The sequence below is a fragment of the Panicum hallii genome, chromosome 8 (genome assembly GCF_002211085.1).
Source record: "Panicum hallii strain FIL2 chromosome 8, PHallii_v3.1, whole genome shotgun sequence".
In the NCBI taxonomy this organism is placed as follows: Eukaryota; Viridiplantae; Streptophyta; class Magnoliopsida; order Poales; family Poaceae; genus Panicum; species Panicum hallii.
Genome location: NC_038049.1, coordinates 2693875 through 2713484, shown reverse-complemented (window position 1 = coordinate 2713484; position 19610 = coordinate 2693875). Strand labels below are relative to the sequence as shown.

Below are 19610 nucleotides of genomic sequence, written 5' to 3'. Positions count from 1 at the left end.
AACGGAGGGAGTACTTCCTAACGCATGCACAGGTACACGCAAGGACTGAATATGTCATATACTATGCATGTTATTACCTGTTATGTTATCTTGAACATCAAATCCATTGTCGTCTAGTCCGGTTAGGATACCTGGCTTTCACCCAGGCGACCCGGGTTCAAATCCCGGCAATGGAATCATTTTAGCTATTTTTTCCTTTTTTTTTGCACTCAGAACAGAGGGCAGAACATTCTTTTTTCCGTTCGCTCTTTGATGTTCTTCTTCGTCACAGGGCAGAGCTCAGAGTTGCGATTTCGGGCCTTGTGCCCCCTCTGATGTTCTCTCCGTCACACGACAAAGCTCAGAGCTGAGATTTGGGAGATTTCAAATGTTTTAATCAAATTATACTTCTAGCGGTAGGCAGCGACGCCATGCTGAATGAGCATGACCAACTGATCAACAGGTAGAGCTTTGTTGTCAAACACCCGCCGGCAGCGCTGCTTCCAGATGTTCAAAGCAGCATGGGTGAGGATTTGTAAAAGGTGAACTGAATCAATACCAGTAGCCTTGCTGATCTGCTCCCACCATTCTCGGACCCTGGACAGGTGCGACGAACTCTGAGGCAGGGCGACTGATGTCCTCTGCGCCAAGAGACGCCAGGAGCATTGAGCCACCAGGTGCACTGTTGTTTCTTGCCTAATATGGCACAATTTGCGAACGGCATCGGCAGTGCCGCCACGCTGAATAATCCTATCGGCTGTGGGTAACCTGCACTGAAGTAGAAGTCACATGAAGAGACGGCATTTGTTTTCCGCTTTCGTTTGCCACACCTGCGTCCAGCGGTTATCTGCAGTTGACCCAACAAATCGAACATCATAGACCGATGCTGCCGAATAGGATGCGGCGAAGACCACGCATCCATTTCCTGCCATTCAGAGCCTGCTGAACCGAGATGTTTTTGCGCCAGGCCAGTCGGAAGCAATCTGGGGCGATGTCCATGAGCTCGACCGTGCAGCCATCGGTCGTTCCAGAACTGAGTTTTGGCACTGTTGCCGACGGTAATCGTAACAACCCTAGGCTAATTAAAAGGATAATCATATCATCATATGCATCATCAAGCATTAATCATGATTAGATTGCATTTAGGGGTGATAAAACTATAGGATTAAACCCTTTCAAAATTATATATAGGCGGACGGTCCGATCCTGTATGGCGGACTGTCCTTAATTCTTCAGCACGACTGACAGAGGTCAACGCGACCGAGTAAGTCTTTGCCACGTCAACACCCCAGACAGTCCGCGCCCCACTTGCGAACGGTCCGCTAGTGCCTCCCCGATGTGTATCAAGTGCGCAGAACTTTGACACCACGTACCCCCCACGGGCCCCACATGTCAACCAAGCTCCTCTTTGTCCAGAGCACCTCCTGCTCTCAATCTCTCCCTCCCCACTCACTCAAACTCCACTCTCTCTTTCTCTCTAACCTGAAGCTATGGAGGAGCTTCATCTTCTCCCCCACCATTGAAGCCATCCACCTTGCCGGAGCTTCACCGGAGGACGCCGGAGATCGACGCTGACGAGCTGCACCCCTCAACATCATCTTCTTCCTTGGAGCTAGGAGCTTCCCCAAGCTTCTCCCTCCATCTTCTTCCTCTTCCTCAAGCTTCAAGCAAGAAGAACGAGCTCAAGCTTCACTAAGCCTCTTCCACCATCTTGCAGCCCTTGCTGGTGTTCCACTTATCGCTGGTGAGCCCATCCCCTCCCCAACCCATCCCCATTGATCTAGGTTTGGAAGCCATGAAACTCCTTTAGAGCACAATCACCATTGATGACCTAGATCTTTGTAGTTCTAATGCATGTGAGTTTTAGCTTACAAAATAGACTCAACACACTCCCAGAAATATTTAGAAACAAACCCACCCCAAATCGTGGCCGGAATTGCCGCCGGCAAACTTGCCGGTTAGCCTCAGCCGTGGTGCGGACAGTCTCCCCATCATGGGCGGACGGTCCGCCACTTACTTAAAGCTTCTGGACATTTTTTCGGCCTCCCAAATTTTTGTATGGTGGACGATCTCCCCTCTAGGGGTGGACGGTCCGCAGATCAATTTTCAGCACTACACAGAAACACACAGAAACCTTGTTTCTTAGCTAAAACAGTCCGCGGTTGACCAACGGAAAGGTCCGCGGTTAACCGGCGGACGGTCTGCGAAATGGTGGTCCGCTGTTTAGAGCCGGGCGGTCCGCTTCTCCCAAGTCGGACGGTCCGTGTTTACTCGTTTAATACCCTTGCACTTAACCATAAACAATCCACATATGTACTATATGTCTAGCTTCTTTTATTATGGTCTTGCAATATTTAAGCATACTTTCTTATGTCATTTGCATATCATTGCAATCGTTCATAGCATATTTATTTATCAAGTATCATTGCACTCAGGTAGAGGCCGTGACGCCGGAACAAGAGGAGGGTGAGCCGGATACCGTGGGAGACGACACCCCCTTGAGAATCAAGGCAGGCACATATGCATCTTTTCACCTATATTTTTAAATCAATGAAGTATATGTGTCTTTTTTGTGCATGAGTTACTGTATGTCTCAATGATTTCTTAGAACCTAATCGATGTATTACCAACCTTGCTTAGAACCTTACTTCCCTAGTTGAGTATGCTTGTTTAGATGTCACGAATTAATTGCTTAGTCATGCTTAGCTTCGGTAGAAGTCGAGAGGTGGCAAAGTCACCACCACTCGCGAGCTCTAGGGTGAGGTGTTTGATTAATTATACATGCTTAGTCCATGATGAATAAAAGATGAGCAATTAAGAATGATGAACGAACTTGGGCAAGCATGGTAGGACCATGTTGAGAGTGGAATCCAAATGGTATAGGCTTGCTTGGATTGGTTAAGGACCGGTCGTTATAGCTGTGATACTTATGCATTTTTCCGTACAAACCACATACTTAATAATGGGACGGTAAGCTCAGTAGCATAAGTCGCATCGTGCCTTGAACAGATTCGGTGCAGGCCGTGATGGAGTGTGATCGGCGGTTCCGGTGTACTTGTCCCTCCCGACCGTTCGCTCATAGCCGGGTATGGGTATACGAAGGGTTGAGGCATGAATCAACACTTATCCTTGACCGTGGGTATGGTTGTTGGTCTTGTTCTCGTATGGGAAACGTTGTACACCCCTACAGAATTTTTATCTATTGCAATAGCCGCACTCTCGATCATTGAACATGCTCTTGTACTTGGACTTTAACGTACGTTACTGTAAGAAGGGTTCATCGAAGATTGAGCTTATGATTTATGATCACTATACTTATGCCATTGTTTTGATGTATGATATTATAGATGCTATGTCGTTTGCTTATCATAAATTTATTAAATGTAGAATGCTTTTTATGCAAAATTAATTACGATGACTTTTCCTTGCTACCTAACCAAATGCATTCTTCTTGAGGTCGGGCAAGTATATGCCCATATTGAATAAGTCCTGTGAGTACTTTTTGTACTTGTGGTGCTGTCGTTAACTTGATGCAGGTGATCCGCAGCCGGAGGACATCTTTAGGTACTTCTACCCCGCAGATGGAGGTGCCGGTGAGGAGTAGATGGCCGGTGGCTATGAGAAGAGCACTATGAGCGTGATGATAGACAATTCTGCTGCAAAACTCTAAGATTTGTGTTATTTACTTTGAACCTCTTTATGTAATGTGAACTCTATGTATGGATGTACTTGTGTGTGGTGATATTCAATTTATTGTGCTTGTGGAGTGTGTATAAATTATGGACATTGCTCATGACACATTTCAAGGACTACAGGATTAGTTCTCTTTAATTGAGTTGATCAATGGATGATGACTCAATTAAATGGAATCAGTTTGAATTTGTTCCTCACAGTAATTGCAGTCACAATCTAAATAACTCCTGCTCCTCCACCGACAGTTTCAGTTGCATGCTTGTCCAAGGTTTAGTAGGCTCTGTCCATTTAAACCATGGCCAATGTAATCGTAGTGCACGATTAAAGTGAGCCAAATCTTTGATTAAAGTGAGCCAAATCTTTGATTCCCAGACCACCCAAATTCTTAGCTCTATTTACCCTGCGCCAGTTTACCAAGCAGGCGTGATGAATGACTGAACACATGCCTTGGAGTGTCGATGGATGTATTCCTCTTGGATCATGGTGAGATTGTGCAAAAATGGGAAAGGGCCAATCGGCCTAGATGCATTATATCCCTGCGATGCGTTAGAGATGGGATCTTGCATTTCTAATTAAACCTCATTAGGGTCTGTTCGGTTAATCCCCTTCACAAGAGGATTAGGAGGGATTGGAGGGGTTTGAGAGATATTGAAGGGGATTCAGAGTTTCAGACATATTCGTACTAAGCATGCAGCAGTTTTTAGTTTGGCAAGGATGACAAATCAGCCATTTCATTTTTGAAGACATTAATGTAGTCATTATTTTTTTATTGAAAAAGTTCCTCCTCTCAGGTACAGAATTTGTTTAGCCAATTAGGATGCTCAATATTTAATTTGCAGTTCGGTTATATACACCATTTTCTTCATCAAAGAAAATTAAGTTAGCCATCATGGCTGATTACGGCTCAGCTAATTAGAATTCTTGTGGTGGAATATATCCATATCCGAGTTCGAGTCACAAGGTGTTCAATGAACAAATATATAGTACATTAGTACATATAAATCATAAATGTGTAGGTACCTTCTGTGGTACTTCCTCCGTTCCAAATTATAGGTCATTTTGACAGATCAAGATATATAATTTTTTCTATGTATCTAAATATAATATATATTTAGGTGTATAGTAAAATCTACGAATCTATAAATCTCAAAACGACCCATAATTTGAAAACAGATGGAGTACAAATTAATACTACGTGAGGTTAGACGTCCAATCTTATTCGCTCCATCCCCTTAATTAGCTGCCGCCACTACCACAACCTAAGAGCAGCAGCTGCCATGGGGACTTGAGAGTGCCACACTAGAATAGCAAGCTGGATTGTAATGCTGCGGACTCCAATGAATTTATGGAATCGGTAAATGCACACTAGTGAGAAAACAGATCTCCTTTTCTCATGTACGCTCGTAAGAAAACAAATTGGATTCATGAACTAGAGTATTAAGACTACTCTCTTGTGTAAAACATAGACTTCAAGTAAACGATGCTTATTTGTATTCCAGGTATTAAATAATAAATTTTATAGAATTAAATTTAGCACAGGACTCTCAATATGTAGGTGAGGGCCCTGCTCTCACATCTTGAATTAGAAGGAAATAAGTGTTCTTTATTAGGACTTTAGGAGACGAGATATCTGGCATATTTATTTGAATTGACGGCATTTTCCATCCAATATGCTTAATAAACAAATATATTAGCCCCGAATTATTTGCACCTATAACAGATCGATCGTTTTGCAAAAGAAAGATTTGACACCCATCGGTGTCGCCTCTTTTCCGGCTGCGGATCGCATCACGGATTGGCTGGGGAAACCACGCTCGTCGCCATGGTCGGAGCTCCCGGCGGATCTCGGCAGCCTCATCCTGCGCCTGCTGCCGTGCCACATCGACCGCCTCCGCTTCAGGAGCGTCTGTCGCCAATGGTGCCTGGTCGAGCGGCAGCAGCGGCCCCACTTGCCGCCGGCGCTGCCCCTCATCTGGTTGGGCGGCCACGCCTTCCTAAGCCCTGCCGGCGGCGAGCTGCGCCGCTTCCGTACGGACGACGTGGACGTGCTGCGCCGCATGTTCCCCAGCTGCCACGGCTCCTTCGACGGCTGGCTCCTGTACCAGCCGTACGGCGAGGACTCCAAGTGCTTCTTGGTCAACCCTCTCTCCGGAGCCACCATTGAGATGCCATTCTCGCTTGACAACGGCGCGAAGATCATCGTGTGCTTACCCGACCTCGTAACCGCCATCCTCTGGAGCAGCTCCGTCGCGTTCTACCGGCCCGGCGCCCCTTCATGGTCGGCTTGTCCATCAAATTATGGTCGTGGAAGAGGGTTGTACGTGGACATCGCCCTGCACCGCGGTAAGCTCTACGCCCTCAGCAACGAGGATGAGCTCTTCGTTCATGAGGCCAGCGCCGCCGCCGCCGGCGTACCGAAGGCGTCGCACATCGTCGAGCATGCGATCACACCACAGCCTCCCGAGATGGCGAATCCAGGAGGTCTTCGGATCCTGACGCGGCGCTACCTGGTCGTGTCTTGTGCAGGCAAGCTACTCATGGTGAAGTGGATGGTTATTCCTGCTCGCCATCCTTGCAGCAGGAGCGCCTCGTCTTCCAATGCTGCTGACCGGGTCGTGCTGAAGGTATTTGAGCCGGATCTCGAGAGGGGTCGGTGGACGGAGGTGAACTGCAGCTTGGACAATGGCACGTTAATTTGTTTAGGATATATGCTAAAGTATTTTCAAAGTATACACGTTAATTTGATATGATCTCCCTTTGAAAAGTTTGGTTGTGGCACGCTCATGATTTTAAATCGCCGGCTAAGACTTTTAGTGGCAGGACTGCCATTATAGCATTTAGCGGGTTACAGCCGGCTTTAGCGGGCTAAATGCTATAACGGCTACTATTTCTAGCAGCTATAGCTTAGGTTTAGCGGCAGCTATAACCGGCTATTTAAAACTTTAGGCACGCCACATCAGGCCATTGGCACATCAATGATGTCACTGCTTCCTCCTAGAGGTATCCGTGATAGATATGTGCTAGTGTTGGACTGTTGGTCTCTGTTTTGTTTTGTTTTGTGTTGTTTTGTCCAGTATATAGGAGGTGATCTAATTTGTGGGGCTTCTAGGAAAGAAGATGCTCATGTTTTCGCTCATGGGAATTAAGACCGATCATCAATCTAGTCAGTCGCATCCATTGCCACCCAGCAACGTACAGCCAGACGGGCATAGTAGAGGTGAAGTATGAGGTCTGAAGGATGAATAAAAGATCAATACAACTTCACTGTCCGTCAGAATTTCCTACTGCTGTCAAGATCCTCGTTCTATTAATTGTATTCACAAGAGAGGAACTAACTGAACCATGAAAACATGAAAAAGATAGTCCATGCAATTCCGAATCCAAATAAATAAATACTCAATAATGCATATGATTTTAAGATAATTTACTCACAGGATATGCGTACATAACCTAACCATTCCGAGGAACAGAAATAGTATCATGTGGGAGTGAATCTTTATTTAGAACCAAACTTCGTTGGCAATGGCAACAAATTAAGATCATGGTCATCGATCATAAAACTAAACTTTTGCTACATATGATAAATCAAGATGCACGCAATCCTTCTAAAAAGAAACGGAAACAATCTGATTTATTCATCTTTTACTCCTGCGGACACGGGAAGCACCATTCCGAGCTCAGCATCGCCGATGACAGCTGCACGACGCTATTGAACCCGTCCAGGAACACCGGGCTGCTCCTGCGGCTGCCCAGGTCGTAGAAGCCGTAGCTCGGGAGCTCGAGCAGGCCACGCCGGCCGCAGCCGGGCCACAGTGCTTCCTTGCAGCACGCGGCCAGGTCGATGCCCAGGAAGTAGACGCGGTTCCCCTGGAACCTCCTGTCGCCGCCCGTCAGGCGGAGCGCCCGGGAGCACCCCCTGCTGACGAAGAGCGCCTCGTCGGCGCCCAGGCTGCGGACCTCCAGCCACCGGCCCGCGGCCAGGTCCGCCTCGAACACCCTCATCTTGATCCTCCTCCTGGTGATCTTGGCGGCCGTTGATTCGCTCACGCGGCGGGGCACGCTCCATTTCACCATCAGCAGCTTCCCGCCGCACGACGACGCGACGAGGTAGCGCATGTTGGTGGGGCGCTCCCGCGGGTCGGCGGCCGGCGTCGGCGGGGACGGCGGCCCTGTGCTGATGACACGCTCGTCCCGCGACTCCCCGGCGATCTCCCCGCCGGCGACCTCGAGCGCGAAGAGCTCCTCGCCGGCGGTGAGCGCGTAGAGCTTCCCGCGGTGGAAGGCCACATCCTCGTACCACGGGCCGTGGCCGCGGCTGTATCCCCATCCCTCGGGTGACGACGGGGGCGCCATCGTCATCTTACGCTTCAGGGACGTGGTGGAGACGACGGCCGCCGTGGTGCCGCCGTGCGGGTCAGCGCCGCCGTCGAGACGGCGGTGACTCGGTGGTGGCAGCTTCGTGGCGGCGCCGGAGGAAGCCTTGACGAGGGCCCGCGCGGTGGTGTATGCGCCATAGTACTCGCACATGAGCCAGCCGTCCAGGGAGCAGAAGCAGGCCGTGAGGACGGGGGCCGGGAGCGCCCCTGGCTCCATGAGGCCCCGCGGAAGCAGCTTGCCGCGCGCCGGGGACGGGCAGTCCGCCCGGGACGGGGGCGTGCTCCAGCTGAGCCACGGCAGCGCCGGCGGCAGGCGGTGGCGGTGCCGCCGCGCGGCGAGGCGCCACCGGCGGCAGACGGCGCCGAAGCTGAGGCGGTCGACGTGGGACAGCAGGCGGCACAGGACGAGGCCCCCGATCTCCGGCGGGAGGTCCGACCAGCGCGGGCTCGGGCGGCGGCGGCGTCCGCCTGATGTGCTCAAGCAGGCGCCCATGGTGACGCCGGATCGGAAAGGAGACGTGCGAGGTGAAGGAGGCGAGCGAGACAAGCCTAGCTATCGCGGATCGATCTGCTTCGTAGAAACAGCAGCCATGGCTAGATGCATATGTGGATCTACCAATCCTTGCGAAGTTGTGGTCGAACTGATAAAGAAACGGCGGCGCACGAAGTCTAGGTAAGCGGGCTACTAGGACTAGGAGGGGCAACGAAACGGCGGTTACTAGTTGCGCATCTCGCGTGCTTCAATTCGTTGGGAGGACTCCGATCTTAACGCTAGCTCCGCATGCATTATCCTAATAAGCGGACGGATCAGTTGAGCAGGGATGTATGTTGCCTTATTGATGTATACATGCTGCCTTTGTGTCGCTTTGGATTTGCAAAAAGCTGGTGAAAAGCAGACTCTGCTTATTCAGCTTATTGTGCAGAGTCTGCCTACTGGTAGCTTCAGCAGAATACTGTCCGTCTGCCAAAGCTTATGCTTAATCTGTGGGAAGATTGAGGAGTAGGCTGTGCCAAACAGGGACTGATGTGTCTACTTAGCAAAGGTGGACTGTCAGATTTGATAGCAAGGAGTTTGTCTGATAATTATCTAGGCACACCCATCATTACTATCATGTTTGTTTGATGCTTGATTTGTAAAAAGTACAGCAGGTGAGACGCAATCCCTGCTCAAGTTTTTTTTGTGTCACTGTTGTTATTACTGCACCTTCTATTGGGCTAAGTCGTTGAAAGCCAGGAACCACCATCACTTGGGCCAAATTCAGTTAGGCCATAAGGGATGACAGGATCCTCACCTCTCACTTGGGCCAGATTAGACCTAAGACGTGAGACTGAGTTTGTGCGCACAATGCACATGCACCAATACTCTTTTAATTTGCACAATCTCAAAAAAAGAAAAAGAAGAAAAAACCCAATACTCTTTTGCGCCTGATACTTCATCTTCTCTGTAACGTTCGCTGTATGTTTTTCTTCTGGTGTGCATGCTGCCTAGCGTAGCTTTCATTTTGACTTCGCCGTAAACCCTTCTGCCTTTCTATTTGTCTTTACCGTGCAGGCGTGCTTATGCTTTTTTCCTTTTGTTCTTGTCTTTGCACCTGTATGTTTCCACTGAGCCCCTATCAGATTTCATTGCTTCCTAGAGTTATATTACACCTGTTGAACGCACCTGCCAAGCACAGTGTGGGTCTATCTAAAAAGCAATAGCCACCGACTACCGCCATTCTGCCAACCGTATAGCGACTATGCCTCAATGTGCCAAAGTTTGTTTACATTCGATAGCGACGCTAGTCGTGTGGCTGTATAGTAGGGTATTTGGAAATTCGGTGAAACTTCCTGTTACATGTGCCCCCTCTCTTCACGTCAGCTTTTGGACGCTTCCAGAGCACTTGCGCGCGTCGCCGTCCGCTTGCTCCTGCTGTGACCGCCGGGCGCGTCCGGCTGCCTCGTGCCGCCCCAGCTAGAGCCCAGACCTCACTATTCTTCCTGCCCTGGCCGCATCCGCCCGGCCCCTTCTGCCGCTGCAGCAGCAAATCTCGCTTCCTGCAGCTACTTGAGAGACGCTCTCTGGGTGTTCGATGAAATGCCTGTTCGGAACGCCAGGGCTAGAGCTCACACTTCTCCCCGCGCCGTGTACTACGCTCTGGTCCTCCTCCTGCTGCAGACCTCCGCCTACCACGTCGTCGTTGCCTCGCACTCTCCGCTGATGGTGCAGACATACGACTGGGATGAAGAGGAAAAGGTGGAACTGACCTATTTATTTGAAAGGAATGATGTTGCTCTCACCTTTAAAAGTAAAAAATATTTGAAGTCGTAAGTTCTGAAAGTTCTAAATGCATTTCCCCCCTTTTATCTTCTTATTAGCTTCAGCGTACTCCTCAGTCCATTCTAATCAGCAGCCATCTCCTCTGTAGTTTATTTTGTCCTCATAGTGTTCTACTGCAGGTAGTCCTGCTGACTAAAAACGTCTACATGTGTACCAAAATAAAACGATTGGTAAAAATTTGCTCATCATAGTTCTTGCCTTTATACATTAAACGAGCAAAAAACAAGCTTTTGACACTTATGTTTGGTAGGTTATGCCACACTTCTGATGTTTATGATTTGTAATCAGAGTTCTTCATGTTGAGAGTTCCCAAGGTTTTCATCCTAACCATGTCAAGGTCTGCAATTTTTACCCATATGTTCTGAATTTTGATATGCCCACATCATTTTCTTTTTATCAGATAGGTAGCTAGAAAAGAATAGAAGGATAAACACTTTTTCATCCTGTCCATCGTTCTAATTGGCCATAAACTCACATTTGATCAGAGACACATCCTGAAATCTTGTTTCAGATAGGAATGTGTATATGCTGGATCAAAGTATGAGTCATCATGCTGCAGGTTAGAAAGGAGCCAATTTTCCAGTTTATATGATTTAAGCTTTCTACAAATTCCACAAGTGCAAGAAGTACTGACACATATATCGGTCCACCATAGACTTTTACTTGATCGATCTATTCTATTATTAGTGATTGATTGGTTGAACTTATTGAAAATGTTCGGTTTACACAATATTTAAAAACTTCTTGAGGCATATACCATGGCGAGTTCCTTCATCTTGCATCACAAGGTAAGAATTTATCTTCCGTGGGTGCAAGTATTTTCAACCTCTTCAGTTGCAGCTACAACTACAAACAACCAAAACCAGAAAAGCTTTGAGGCCTGTAACATCAAACTAGATCAAAACACATTAAAATCCTGGCAAAAATGATCTGATGTCAATCTGTTGCAGACTATTGGTGGTCTGTTATGAGTTATGACACATCTTTCACTGAATAGACATACAAAGTTGTCCTTTCATTATTTCCAATTAGTTTCATATTCTTACAATACGGCCAACTAAAATATACGAAGCATTTCATTAAACAAAAAAAAACTAACGTGTTCATAGCAATGAGAGAGATGCATTATCATTGTTCCATGAAGAAATTCCAGGTCTATTGCAATCCTTCCATCAAATAGGCAAACATCAACTTTTACATCCTTCCATCAAATAGCCAAACATTAAATTTTGCAGTAGCCCAGATTCAAAGTACACGTGGCGTTGCCGCGTAGCGTTTCTAGTGACTATGAATGTTCTTCCTCACAGCAGTAACATCATCCGTTTCAGGTTATCTGCAGTGACACGGCAACTGGGAGGACACGTACGGAATTCTCATTTTAGTCAAGACAACGGGGTTGACTTGTGGCGTGTGAGACATGTAAGCTGATGTCCGCGGACTTAACTTTATCGGCACATGTGTATCGTCGTCGTCTGAAACTAACCTTTTTCTATTGAACGGGTCATCATCTTCTTCTTCTTTTTTCAGTTTTGAAGGAAAAGGGTCATCATCATTTGGGACTTGGTCATAGATGTAGTAGTGGGTCATCAATTGTCAAGGGGTGCCATGCCAGCGCTTATTATAAAGCAAGCATGCATTGAGCAGCACAAGCCTGGACAGATTACTTAGACGATGGTCTCCCATAGTCATAATAAGCCTCCGTTCCCATGTTTCTGCACCATCCTGCTCCTCCTATGCTCTCCTCTCTGCTGCTCCGGCAGATCCAACCAGCAGGATTATTTCGAAGCCTACACTCTGGGCTCTACATTCAAGGAAACGGATGGCTTCCTGTTCCTCGCCAACTCAAGTAGTACGGTGTCAGGTGGCAGCAGGGTTACCCTGGGATCTTACATGGAAACTGACCATCCAGCATTCAACCTGTCCTCCAATGGTTGGTTCTTCATCCTTCAGCCAATCTTTTTATGGAAATACAGGGACAATGGGACGGGCCTCAATGAGGCGTCGTTCAACTTCAGGTTCACCATGAGCATCAACCAGACGAAAGCAGCAGGTAGCAGCCTTGCCTTCGCCATCCACCCTTCCCTCGATGATTATTTAGGGTATCCCGTGTCTTTTCCACCCAATCCCAATGGGGCCTCCGACTCCGACTCCGAGCCCACGTCCACCACCGTGTCCGGCGGCCATGTCTCTGCACAGATCAGCACCGTTTACGGGACAGCATCTGATCCGCGTAACATTAGCTTGGTGCAGATGGCCATGGAGTCGCCGGGCAATTCCTCCTTGAGGAGCAACTACAGTGTGTGGATCGATTACGACCACGTTGAGCACCGCATGTCAGTCTCCGTCGATGCTGTACATGGGACGCCGAGCACCGCCACCGCCAACGCGATCGTCAAGATGAGCGACATCATGCCATCAACAGCATCCTTTGGCTTCTATTCCTCGATGGAGCAGCTCCTACAACTCGACTCATGGAGCTTGACGGCCGAAAGGTTACCCTATTCCTACCCGCTACCACATTTAGTAGGGAAGCCGAAGGGGAACGGGAACACCATACTGTTCTCGGTCCTCGGATCGGCAGCTGCTGTCGCCGCCACCGCTGCCGTTGCGTACCTCTACTTCAACTCGAAATACAGGAGGTGGAAGAAGGAGCAGGACAAGCTTGCCAAGACCATGCAGCGCCTCCCCGGGGTGCCCACCCAGGTCGACTACGCCGACATCAAGAGGGCCACCAAGAGCTTCCATGAGACCATGAAGCTGGGGAAGGGCGGGTTTGGGGCCGTGTACCGGTGCACGCTTCCCGCTGCTTCGCTGAGAAGGGGGCGAGCGATGGAGGTGGCCGTCAAGAAGTTCATGCGGGATGTTGAGGACCAACGCTATGACGACTTCCTGGCGGAGGTCAGCATCATCAACCGTCTACGCCACAAGAACATAGTCCCGCTCGTCGGTGAGTACCAATAGCTAGCCATACTGCCTGCACCCTTGATTCCTTCTTCCTTTTATATGTACAGTACTATAGTATTTATATTTCTTTCTTTTTGTGAATGATGGTATTTATTTATATTTCTAAATGACCCTTAGTTCTCATTATTTATCATCAAGGGCTAGCTTTGGAGAGTAGAAAAAAACAGAGCTGCAATCCTATATTTAGTTGTTCTTAACGTACGCGTTAAACAAAATTGGATTAATATATCGAAAGTTAGATATTCCTCAATAAATATAATTCCGTGCCACAGCACATAAGTTAAAGACAGATGCGCGACAATTTTGTACAAATCTCCTCAATAAAGTGTGCGTTGTTAATAAAAAAATAAAGCAAGATGGATACTTGCCATCGTTTTATAAAGAAAATCATCTCCCTAGCTATATAACCCCTTCATTTAAAAAATAATACAAGGCATCCAAAAAAATTAGGTGGATCTTGTTTTGGAAGAAACCAAACTTAATATACTTTTACCAACAATTAGTCAAAGTAGAAACATGCTTAGTGTCCAAAAACTATTCGGCTAGATTCACATTTCAAATTGATTGGTACTGAGGGGGTGTTTGAATCCAAGTGCTAATGTAAAGTGCTAAATTTTTGCACTAGCCCATCCAAACAGAAATGCTAATAGGGTGTGCTAAACTTTAGCAAAGATTTAAAAATTTTAGTAAGAATATAAGTACTAATAGGTGCTAAGTTTAGCACTCAACTTTAGCCCATCCAAACAGGCTCTAAATTAGTCTTATAGTAGTTCTAGATGATATATCTTGTGGGAAGCCAATGGTCAAGTCTAATCCTGAGGACCCTACCATATACTTGTAGTTTGACTAATCGTTGAACGTGACTAGTATTTTGAATGACAAACCAATGCGTTCTCAATCATGTTGTGCGCAAGTTTTCAGGCTGGTCCTACAACAAAGGTGAGCCACTACTTATCTACGAGTACATGACCAACGGTAGCTTGGATCAGCATCTCTTCCGGAGAGGCAGCACCACCCGGCAGCAGCAGCAAGAAGAAACCACATGCCTTCGGCAATGGCACACCCGCTACGGCATCGCCAGGGACATAGCTACGGGCCTGCATTATGTCCATCATGAGCACGAGCCGATGGTGCTGCACCGTGACATCAAGGCCAGCAACATCATGCTCGACTCAACCTTCCGTGCTCGCCTCGGTGACTTCGGCATCGCCTGCACGGTCGCTGTCAACAGGAGCTCCGTCACCGGCGTCGCCGGCACGTTCGGCTACATTGGGCCGGACTACGCCATGAGGCACAAGGCCACACGCCAGACTGACATCTACGCGTTTGGGGTGCTCATCCTCGAGGTGGTCACTGGCAAGAAGAACGGGGATGTCGGACCTGATGACGACCACATCACGGATTGGGTCTGGCGTCTTCACCGGGAAGGGATGCTGCTTGAGGCTGCTCACGGCGTGCTCACCGCAGCGGACCGTCAGCTGGACGACGTCGTCGACGAAGCTAGACGTCTGCTGCTACTTGGATTGGCGTGCACCAACCCCAACCCATCCGATCGCCCAAGCATGGTGGAGGTGGTGCAGGTCCTCACCAAGTTGGCGCCAGCGCCGGTCGTGCCGCTTTATAGGCCAACATTCGTGTGGCCGCCCGAAGACTGGCGTTCACGGGACTCTGTCTATAGCACGGCAGGGAGTAACTGGGACGGGAGCTCTGCTAGCACGGTCGAGCTGGGGCAGATCAGCCAGGAACAGCCTCTGTCAGCCAGCGGCTTTGGAGGATACACCTTCGTTCATAGCACAGAGACGAGTGGGAGCTGCGATGGGACTGTGGCACAAGATTCGTTTGGAGCAGACACCAAGCACACAGCAGCTAGCTTAATTTTGTAGTCTTGGGATATGATATGTATCAAGATTGGTCTTGGAGTCCAATTTGTCCAGAAATAGACGGAGCTTTAATCTAACTCGGACTCCAAAACCTCGGAATTCAATTTCAGTGTGAGCTCAGTATAATGCTACCAATTAGGGTGGGGACTGGCAATGTTTTCGTGGTTTGAATTTCATATGCTACAGCAGAAGACTCAACTGAAAAGTTAAAACATAAAAAACCTAGCCTTCACTTTTTTTTTCTGGAATTCGCCTGAATGGCAGAGCGCTCCGGGGACTGATGTCAGCAGGTCAGGTTCAACTTGGTTTCTGGGAGCTTTGGAACTCCTCGTCAGACTAGCCGTCAATAATGGCGAGATGGAGATTGTTCCTCTGGAGCATTGAGAGGTTAAGCATCTGCAGGTTTATTCCTCTTAGAGGTCTTCAGTGGTGGTAGCTCAAGAATTCAAGATAAATTTGATCAGGAATTATTGTAGAGTGATACACTGAAGATGAACCGGCCAAAATGCCCGGTCCAATTCTGAAAGTTCTGTTCCTCTTCTGATTTGTGAAAAGAGAGATCACAATCATAAGAAGTTGTACCATGTGCCAGTATGGGCATACCGCCTATAAACTTTGGTTGCCGAGAGGTGATTGTTTCATGAACAAAGTCTCTGATCTTTTCATGGGGCTTCCATCCCAAGTAAGACAGGGAGAACGGTACGGTGCTTGTCTTCTCTATGCCTGCAGGAACTCTGACCATCAGGTTCATTTAGTATTTAGTTCTCCATATTTAGTTGCTGAAACCAAATTAAACCGTACCACACCGATCCAAATCGTTTTAGTTGCTGAACTGAACCAAACCACACCAGCACACTGCTCAGACCATTTTCCACTAACCGTTAGCAGCTTGATGTGGCATGGCCTGATCTGGCGTGACACGACCAAAGTTTCCAACGGGAGATCCAACGTGTATACTTTGGAAATAATTGAGCATCTTAAACAAATATACTACCAGAGAAAAAACAGAACTTTTTCAAGAAATGTAATGATTATTATTTTCACGTTAAATATTAATGTCATTACAAATGAAATGTCTGATTTGCCATTGCTGCCAAACTAAAAACTGCTGCTCAATAAGGATCATGTATGCATGCCGTTCCCTATTTTAAGCTTGCTCCTGTGGAAAGAACCATTCCATACTCCAGATAGGCCATACAACCTGCATTCTGCCTAGGGCAACTTCACTGATTGTGCCGCTCCTTAGGTCATAGGAACCATAGCTTGGCATGGCCTTATAGCAATATCCGAAGAAATCATGGCCCAAAACGTAAACACAATTCTCCCGAAACCTCCGATCTTTGCCTGTCAATCTGACAGCCTTGGAACAACCCCCGCCGACGAAGAGGGCTTCGCCATTGTCCAAGCTGTTCACCTCCGTCCACCGACCCTTCTCCAGATCCGCCTCAAATACCTTCAGCACGACCCGGTCAGTAGCATTGGAAGACGAGGCGGCGCTCCTGCTGTTGTCAGGATCACGACGAGAAGGAACCATCCACTTCACCAAGAGTAGCTTGCCTGCACAAGACACGACGAGGTAGCGCCGCATCAGGAGAAGCCCTCTTCGATTCGCCACCGCGGGAGGCTGTGGCGTGATCGCATGCTCGACGACGCGGGACGCCTTCGGTACGGCGGCGGCGGCGGCGGCGCTGACATCATGAACGAAGAGTCCATCCTCGTTGTTGAGGGCGTAGAGCTTCCCGCGGTGCAGGGCGATGTCCACGTACAACCCTCTTGCACGGCGGTCCGACGGACAAGCCGACCATGAAAGGGCGCCGGGCCGGTAGAACGCGACGGAGCTGCTCCAGAGGATGGCGGTTACGAGGTCGGGTGAGCACACGATGATCTTCGCGCCGTTGTCAAGCGAGAGTGGCATCTCAATGGTGGCTCCGGAGAGAGGGTTGACCAAGAAGCACTTGGAGTCCTCGCCGTACCGCTGGTACAGGAGCCAGCCGTCGAAGGAGCCGTGGCAGCTGGGGAACATGCGGCGCAGCACGTCCACGTCGTCCGTACGGAAGCGGCGCAGCTCGCCGCCGGCAGGGCTTAGGAAGGCGTGGCCGCCCAACCAGATGAGGGGCAGCGCCGGCGGCAAGTGGGGCCGCTGCTGCCGCTCGACCAGGCGCCATTGGCGACAGACGCTCCTGAAGCGGAGGCGGTCGATGTGGCACGGCAGCAGGCGCAGGATGAGACCGCCAAGATCCGCCGGGAGCTCCGACCATGGCGACGAGCGTGGTTTCCCCAGCCAATCCATGATGCGATCCGCAGCCGGAAAAGAGGCGACACCGAAGGGTGTCAAATCTTTCTTTTGCAAAACGATCGATCTGTTATAGGTGCAAATAATCCGGGACTAATATATTTGTTTATTAAACATATTGGATGGAAAATATGCCGTCAATTCAAATAAATATGCCAGATATCTCGTCTCCTAAAGTCCTAATACAGAACACTTATTTTCTTCTAATTCAAGATGTGAGAGCAGGGCCCTCACCTACATATTGAGAGTCCTGTGCTAAATTTAATTCTATAAAATTTATTATTTAATACCTGGAATACAAATAAGCATCGTTTACTTGAAGTCTATGTTTTACACAAGAGAGTAGTCTTAATACTCTAGTTCATGAATCCAATTTGTTTTCTTACGAGCGTACATGAGAAAAGGAGATCTGTTTTCTCACTAGTGTGCATTTACCGATTCCATAAATTCATTGGAGTCCGCAGCATTACAATCCAGCTTGCTATTCTAGTCAAGTCCCCATGGCAGCTGCTGCTCCTAGGTTGTGGAGCGAATAAGATTGGACGTCTAACCTCACGTAGTGCCTATTAATTTGTACCACGGAAGTACCTACACATTTATGATTTATGTTCTGTATATTTTTTTCATTGAACATCTTGTGACTTGAACTCGGATATGGATATATTCCGCCACAAGAAAATGGTGTATATAACCGAACTGCAAATTAAATAATGAGCATCCTAAATGGCTAAACGAATTCTGTACTTGAGAGGAGGAACTTTTTTCAAAAAATATGTAACGATTACATTAATGTCTTCAAAAATGAAATGGCTGATTTGTCATCCTTGCCAAACTAAAAACTGCTGCATGCTTAGTACGAATATGTCTGAAACTCTGAATAGGATATCGCCTCTCCACATTTTAACCCTACTCGAGTGGGAAGAACCATTGCATCCTACTGACCGGCCATGCAGCAACCCGCATTCTGTCATGGAGAACTTGACCAATTGTGCCGGTGCTTAGATCATAGAAACCGTAGCTTGGCATGGCATCACAGCAATATCCGAAGAAATTACTATAGCCCAGAACGTAGACACGGTTCCCTTGAAACCTCTCGTCGTTGCCGGTGAACCTAACAGCCTTGGAGCAACCGCTGCCGACGAAGAGAGCTTCGCCATCGTCCAAGCTGCTCACCTCCAGCCACCGGCCCTCCACCAAGTTCGCCTCGAACACCTCCACCCGGATCCCGTCGAAAGCCGCGGGAGACGACCGCCGGAAGAAAGGAGGGACCGTCCACTTCACCATGAGCAGCTTGCCCGTGCGCGACGCGACGAGGTAGTGGCACCTCCTGATGAAACGCTCCTCTGGATCCACCGTCTGGGGCACTACTTATGCCTTGATCGCGCGCTCGACGACACGAGACGCCGCCGCCGCCCTTGGCGCCCCTTCGCCGGCGGCGGCGGCGCCGACGTCGTGGACGAAGAGCTCGTCCGCGGTGTTGAGGGCGTAGATCTTTCCACGGTAGAAGGCGACGTCCACGTAGGATCCCCGGTCGGGGCCACCGTCGTCGTCGTCAGATGGGCAGAGCGACCACGACGCGGCACCGGGACGGTAGAACGCAACCGATCTGGCGTCTAGGAACACCGCGATGAGGTCAGGCGAGCACACGATGACCTTGCGCATGCAGAGCACGTTGGTTCTCGCGCGGTCGCTGAGAAGGAGCGGCATCTCCACGGTGGCCCCGGTGAGAGGGTTCGTCAGGAAGCACCTGCCGACATCGCCGCTGTAGCGGTCGTGCTCGAGCGGCCCGTACAGGAGCCAGCCGTCGAAGCAGCCGCGGCAGCTGACATCTCCACCGGCGCGGCGCGCCTCGCCGCCGGGGAGGCTTAGGAAGGCGCGGTAGTTCAGGAAGACGAAGGGCACCGCCGGCGGCAGGCGGGGCCGCTGCTGCCGCTCGGCCAGGCGCCACCGGCGGCAGACGCACCGGAAGCGGAGGCGGTCGAGGTAGCACGGCAGTAGGCGCAGGATGAGGCCGGCGAGATCCGGCAGGAGGTCCATGATGGGATCCGCAGCCGGAAAGAGGCGACACGAGATGGCTGCAAATAATCCGGGGCAACATATTTATG

At 49.1% G+C, this 19610-nt stretch overlaps 3 protein-coding genes and 1 non-coding gene across 4 annotated transcripts; 2 read left to right on the top strand and 2 right to left on the bottom strand.

The window, feature by feature from the left end:
- Window positions 1-102: 102 nt before the first annotated feature.
- On the top strand, window positions 103-176 carry TRNAE-UUC. Its single transcript has one exon. It is a non-coding gene; the product is annotated as a tRNA-Glu (tRNA).
- Window positions 177-12039: 11863 nt separating this feature from the next.
- Window positions 12040-15499, top strand: LOC112902593 (probable L-type lectin-domain containing receptor kinase S.5). The gene is made up of 2 exons (XM_025971717.1): window positions 12040-13315; window positions 14254-15499. The coding sequence occupies exons 1-2, from the start codon at window positions 12040-12042 to the stop codon at window positions 15213-15215; spliced, it is 2238 nt and encodes a 745-aa protein (XP_025827502.1). The 3' UTR covers window positions 15216-15499.
- Window positions 15500-16359: 860 nt separating this feature from the next.
- On the bottom strand, window positions 16360-17502 carry LOC112902591. The gene has a single exon (XM_025971715.1). It carries the CDS (start codon window positions 17500-17502, stop codon window positions 16360-16362), a length of 1143 nt encoding a protein of 380 aa, XP_025827500.1.
- Window positions 17503-18873: 1371 nt separating this feature from the next.
- LOC112902590 lies at window positions 18874-19542 on the bottom strand. Its single transcript, XM_025971714.1, has one exon. It carries the CDS (start codon window positions 19540-19542, stop codon window positions 18874-18876), a length of 669 nt encoding a protein of 222 aa, XP_025827499.1.
- Window positions 19543-19610: the final 68 nt, after the last annotated feature.

Excerpts from the sequence above, each read along its gene's own strand:
- LOC112902593 (XM_025971717.1), top strand. The coding sequence starts at position 12,040 with ATGGTCTCCCATAGTCATAATAAGCCTCCGTTCCCATGTTTCTGCACC. Across the intron at positions 13,316-14,253 it reads GAACATAGTCCCGCTCGTCG|GCTGGTCCTACAACAAAGGT; the intron begins GTGAGTACCAAT and ends GCAAGTTTTCAG.
- LOC112902591 (XM_025971715.1), bottom strand. The coding sequence starts at position 17,502 with ATGGATTGGCTGGGGAAACCACGCTCGTCGCCATGGTCGGAGCTCCCG.
- LOC112902590 (XM_025971714.1), bottom strand. The coding sequence starts at position 19,542 with ATGGACCTCCTGCCGGATCTCGCCGGCCTCATCCTGCGCCTACTGCCG.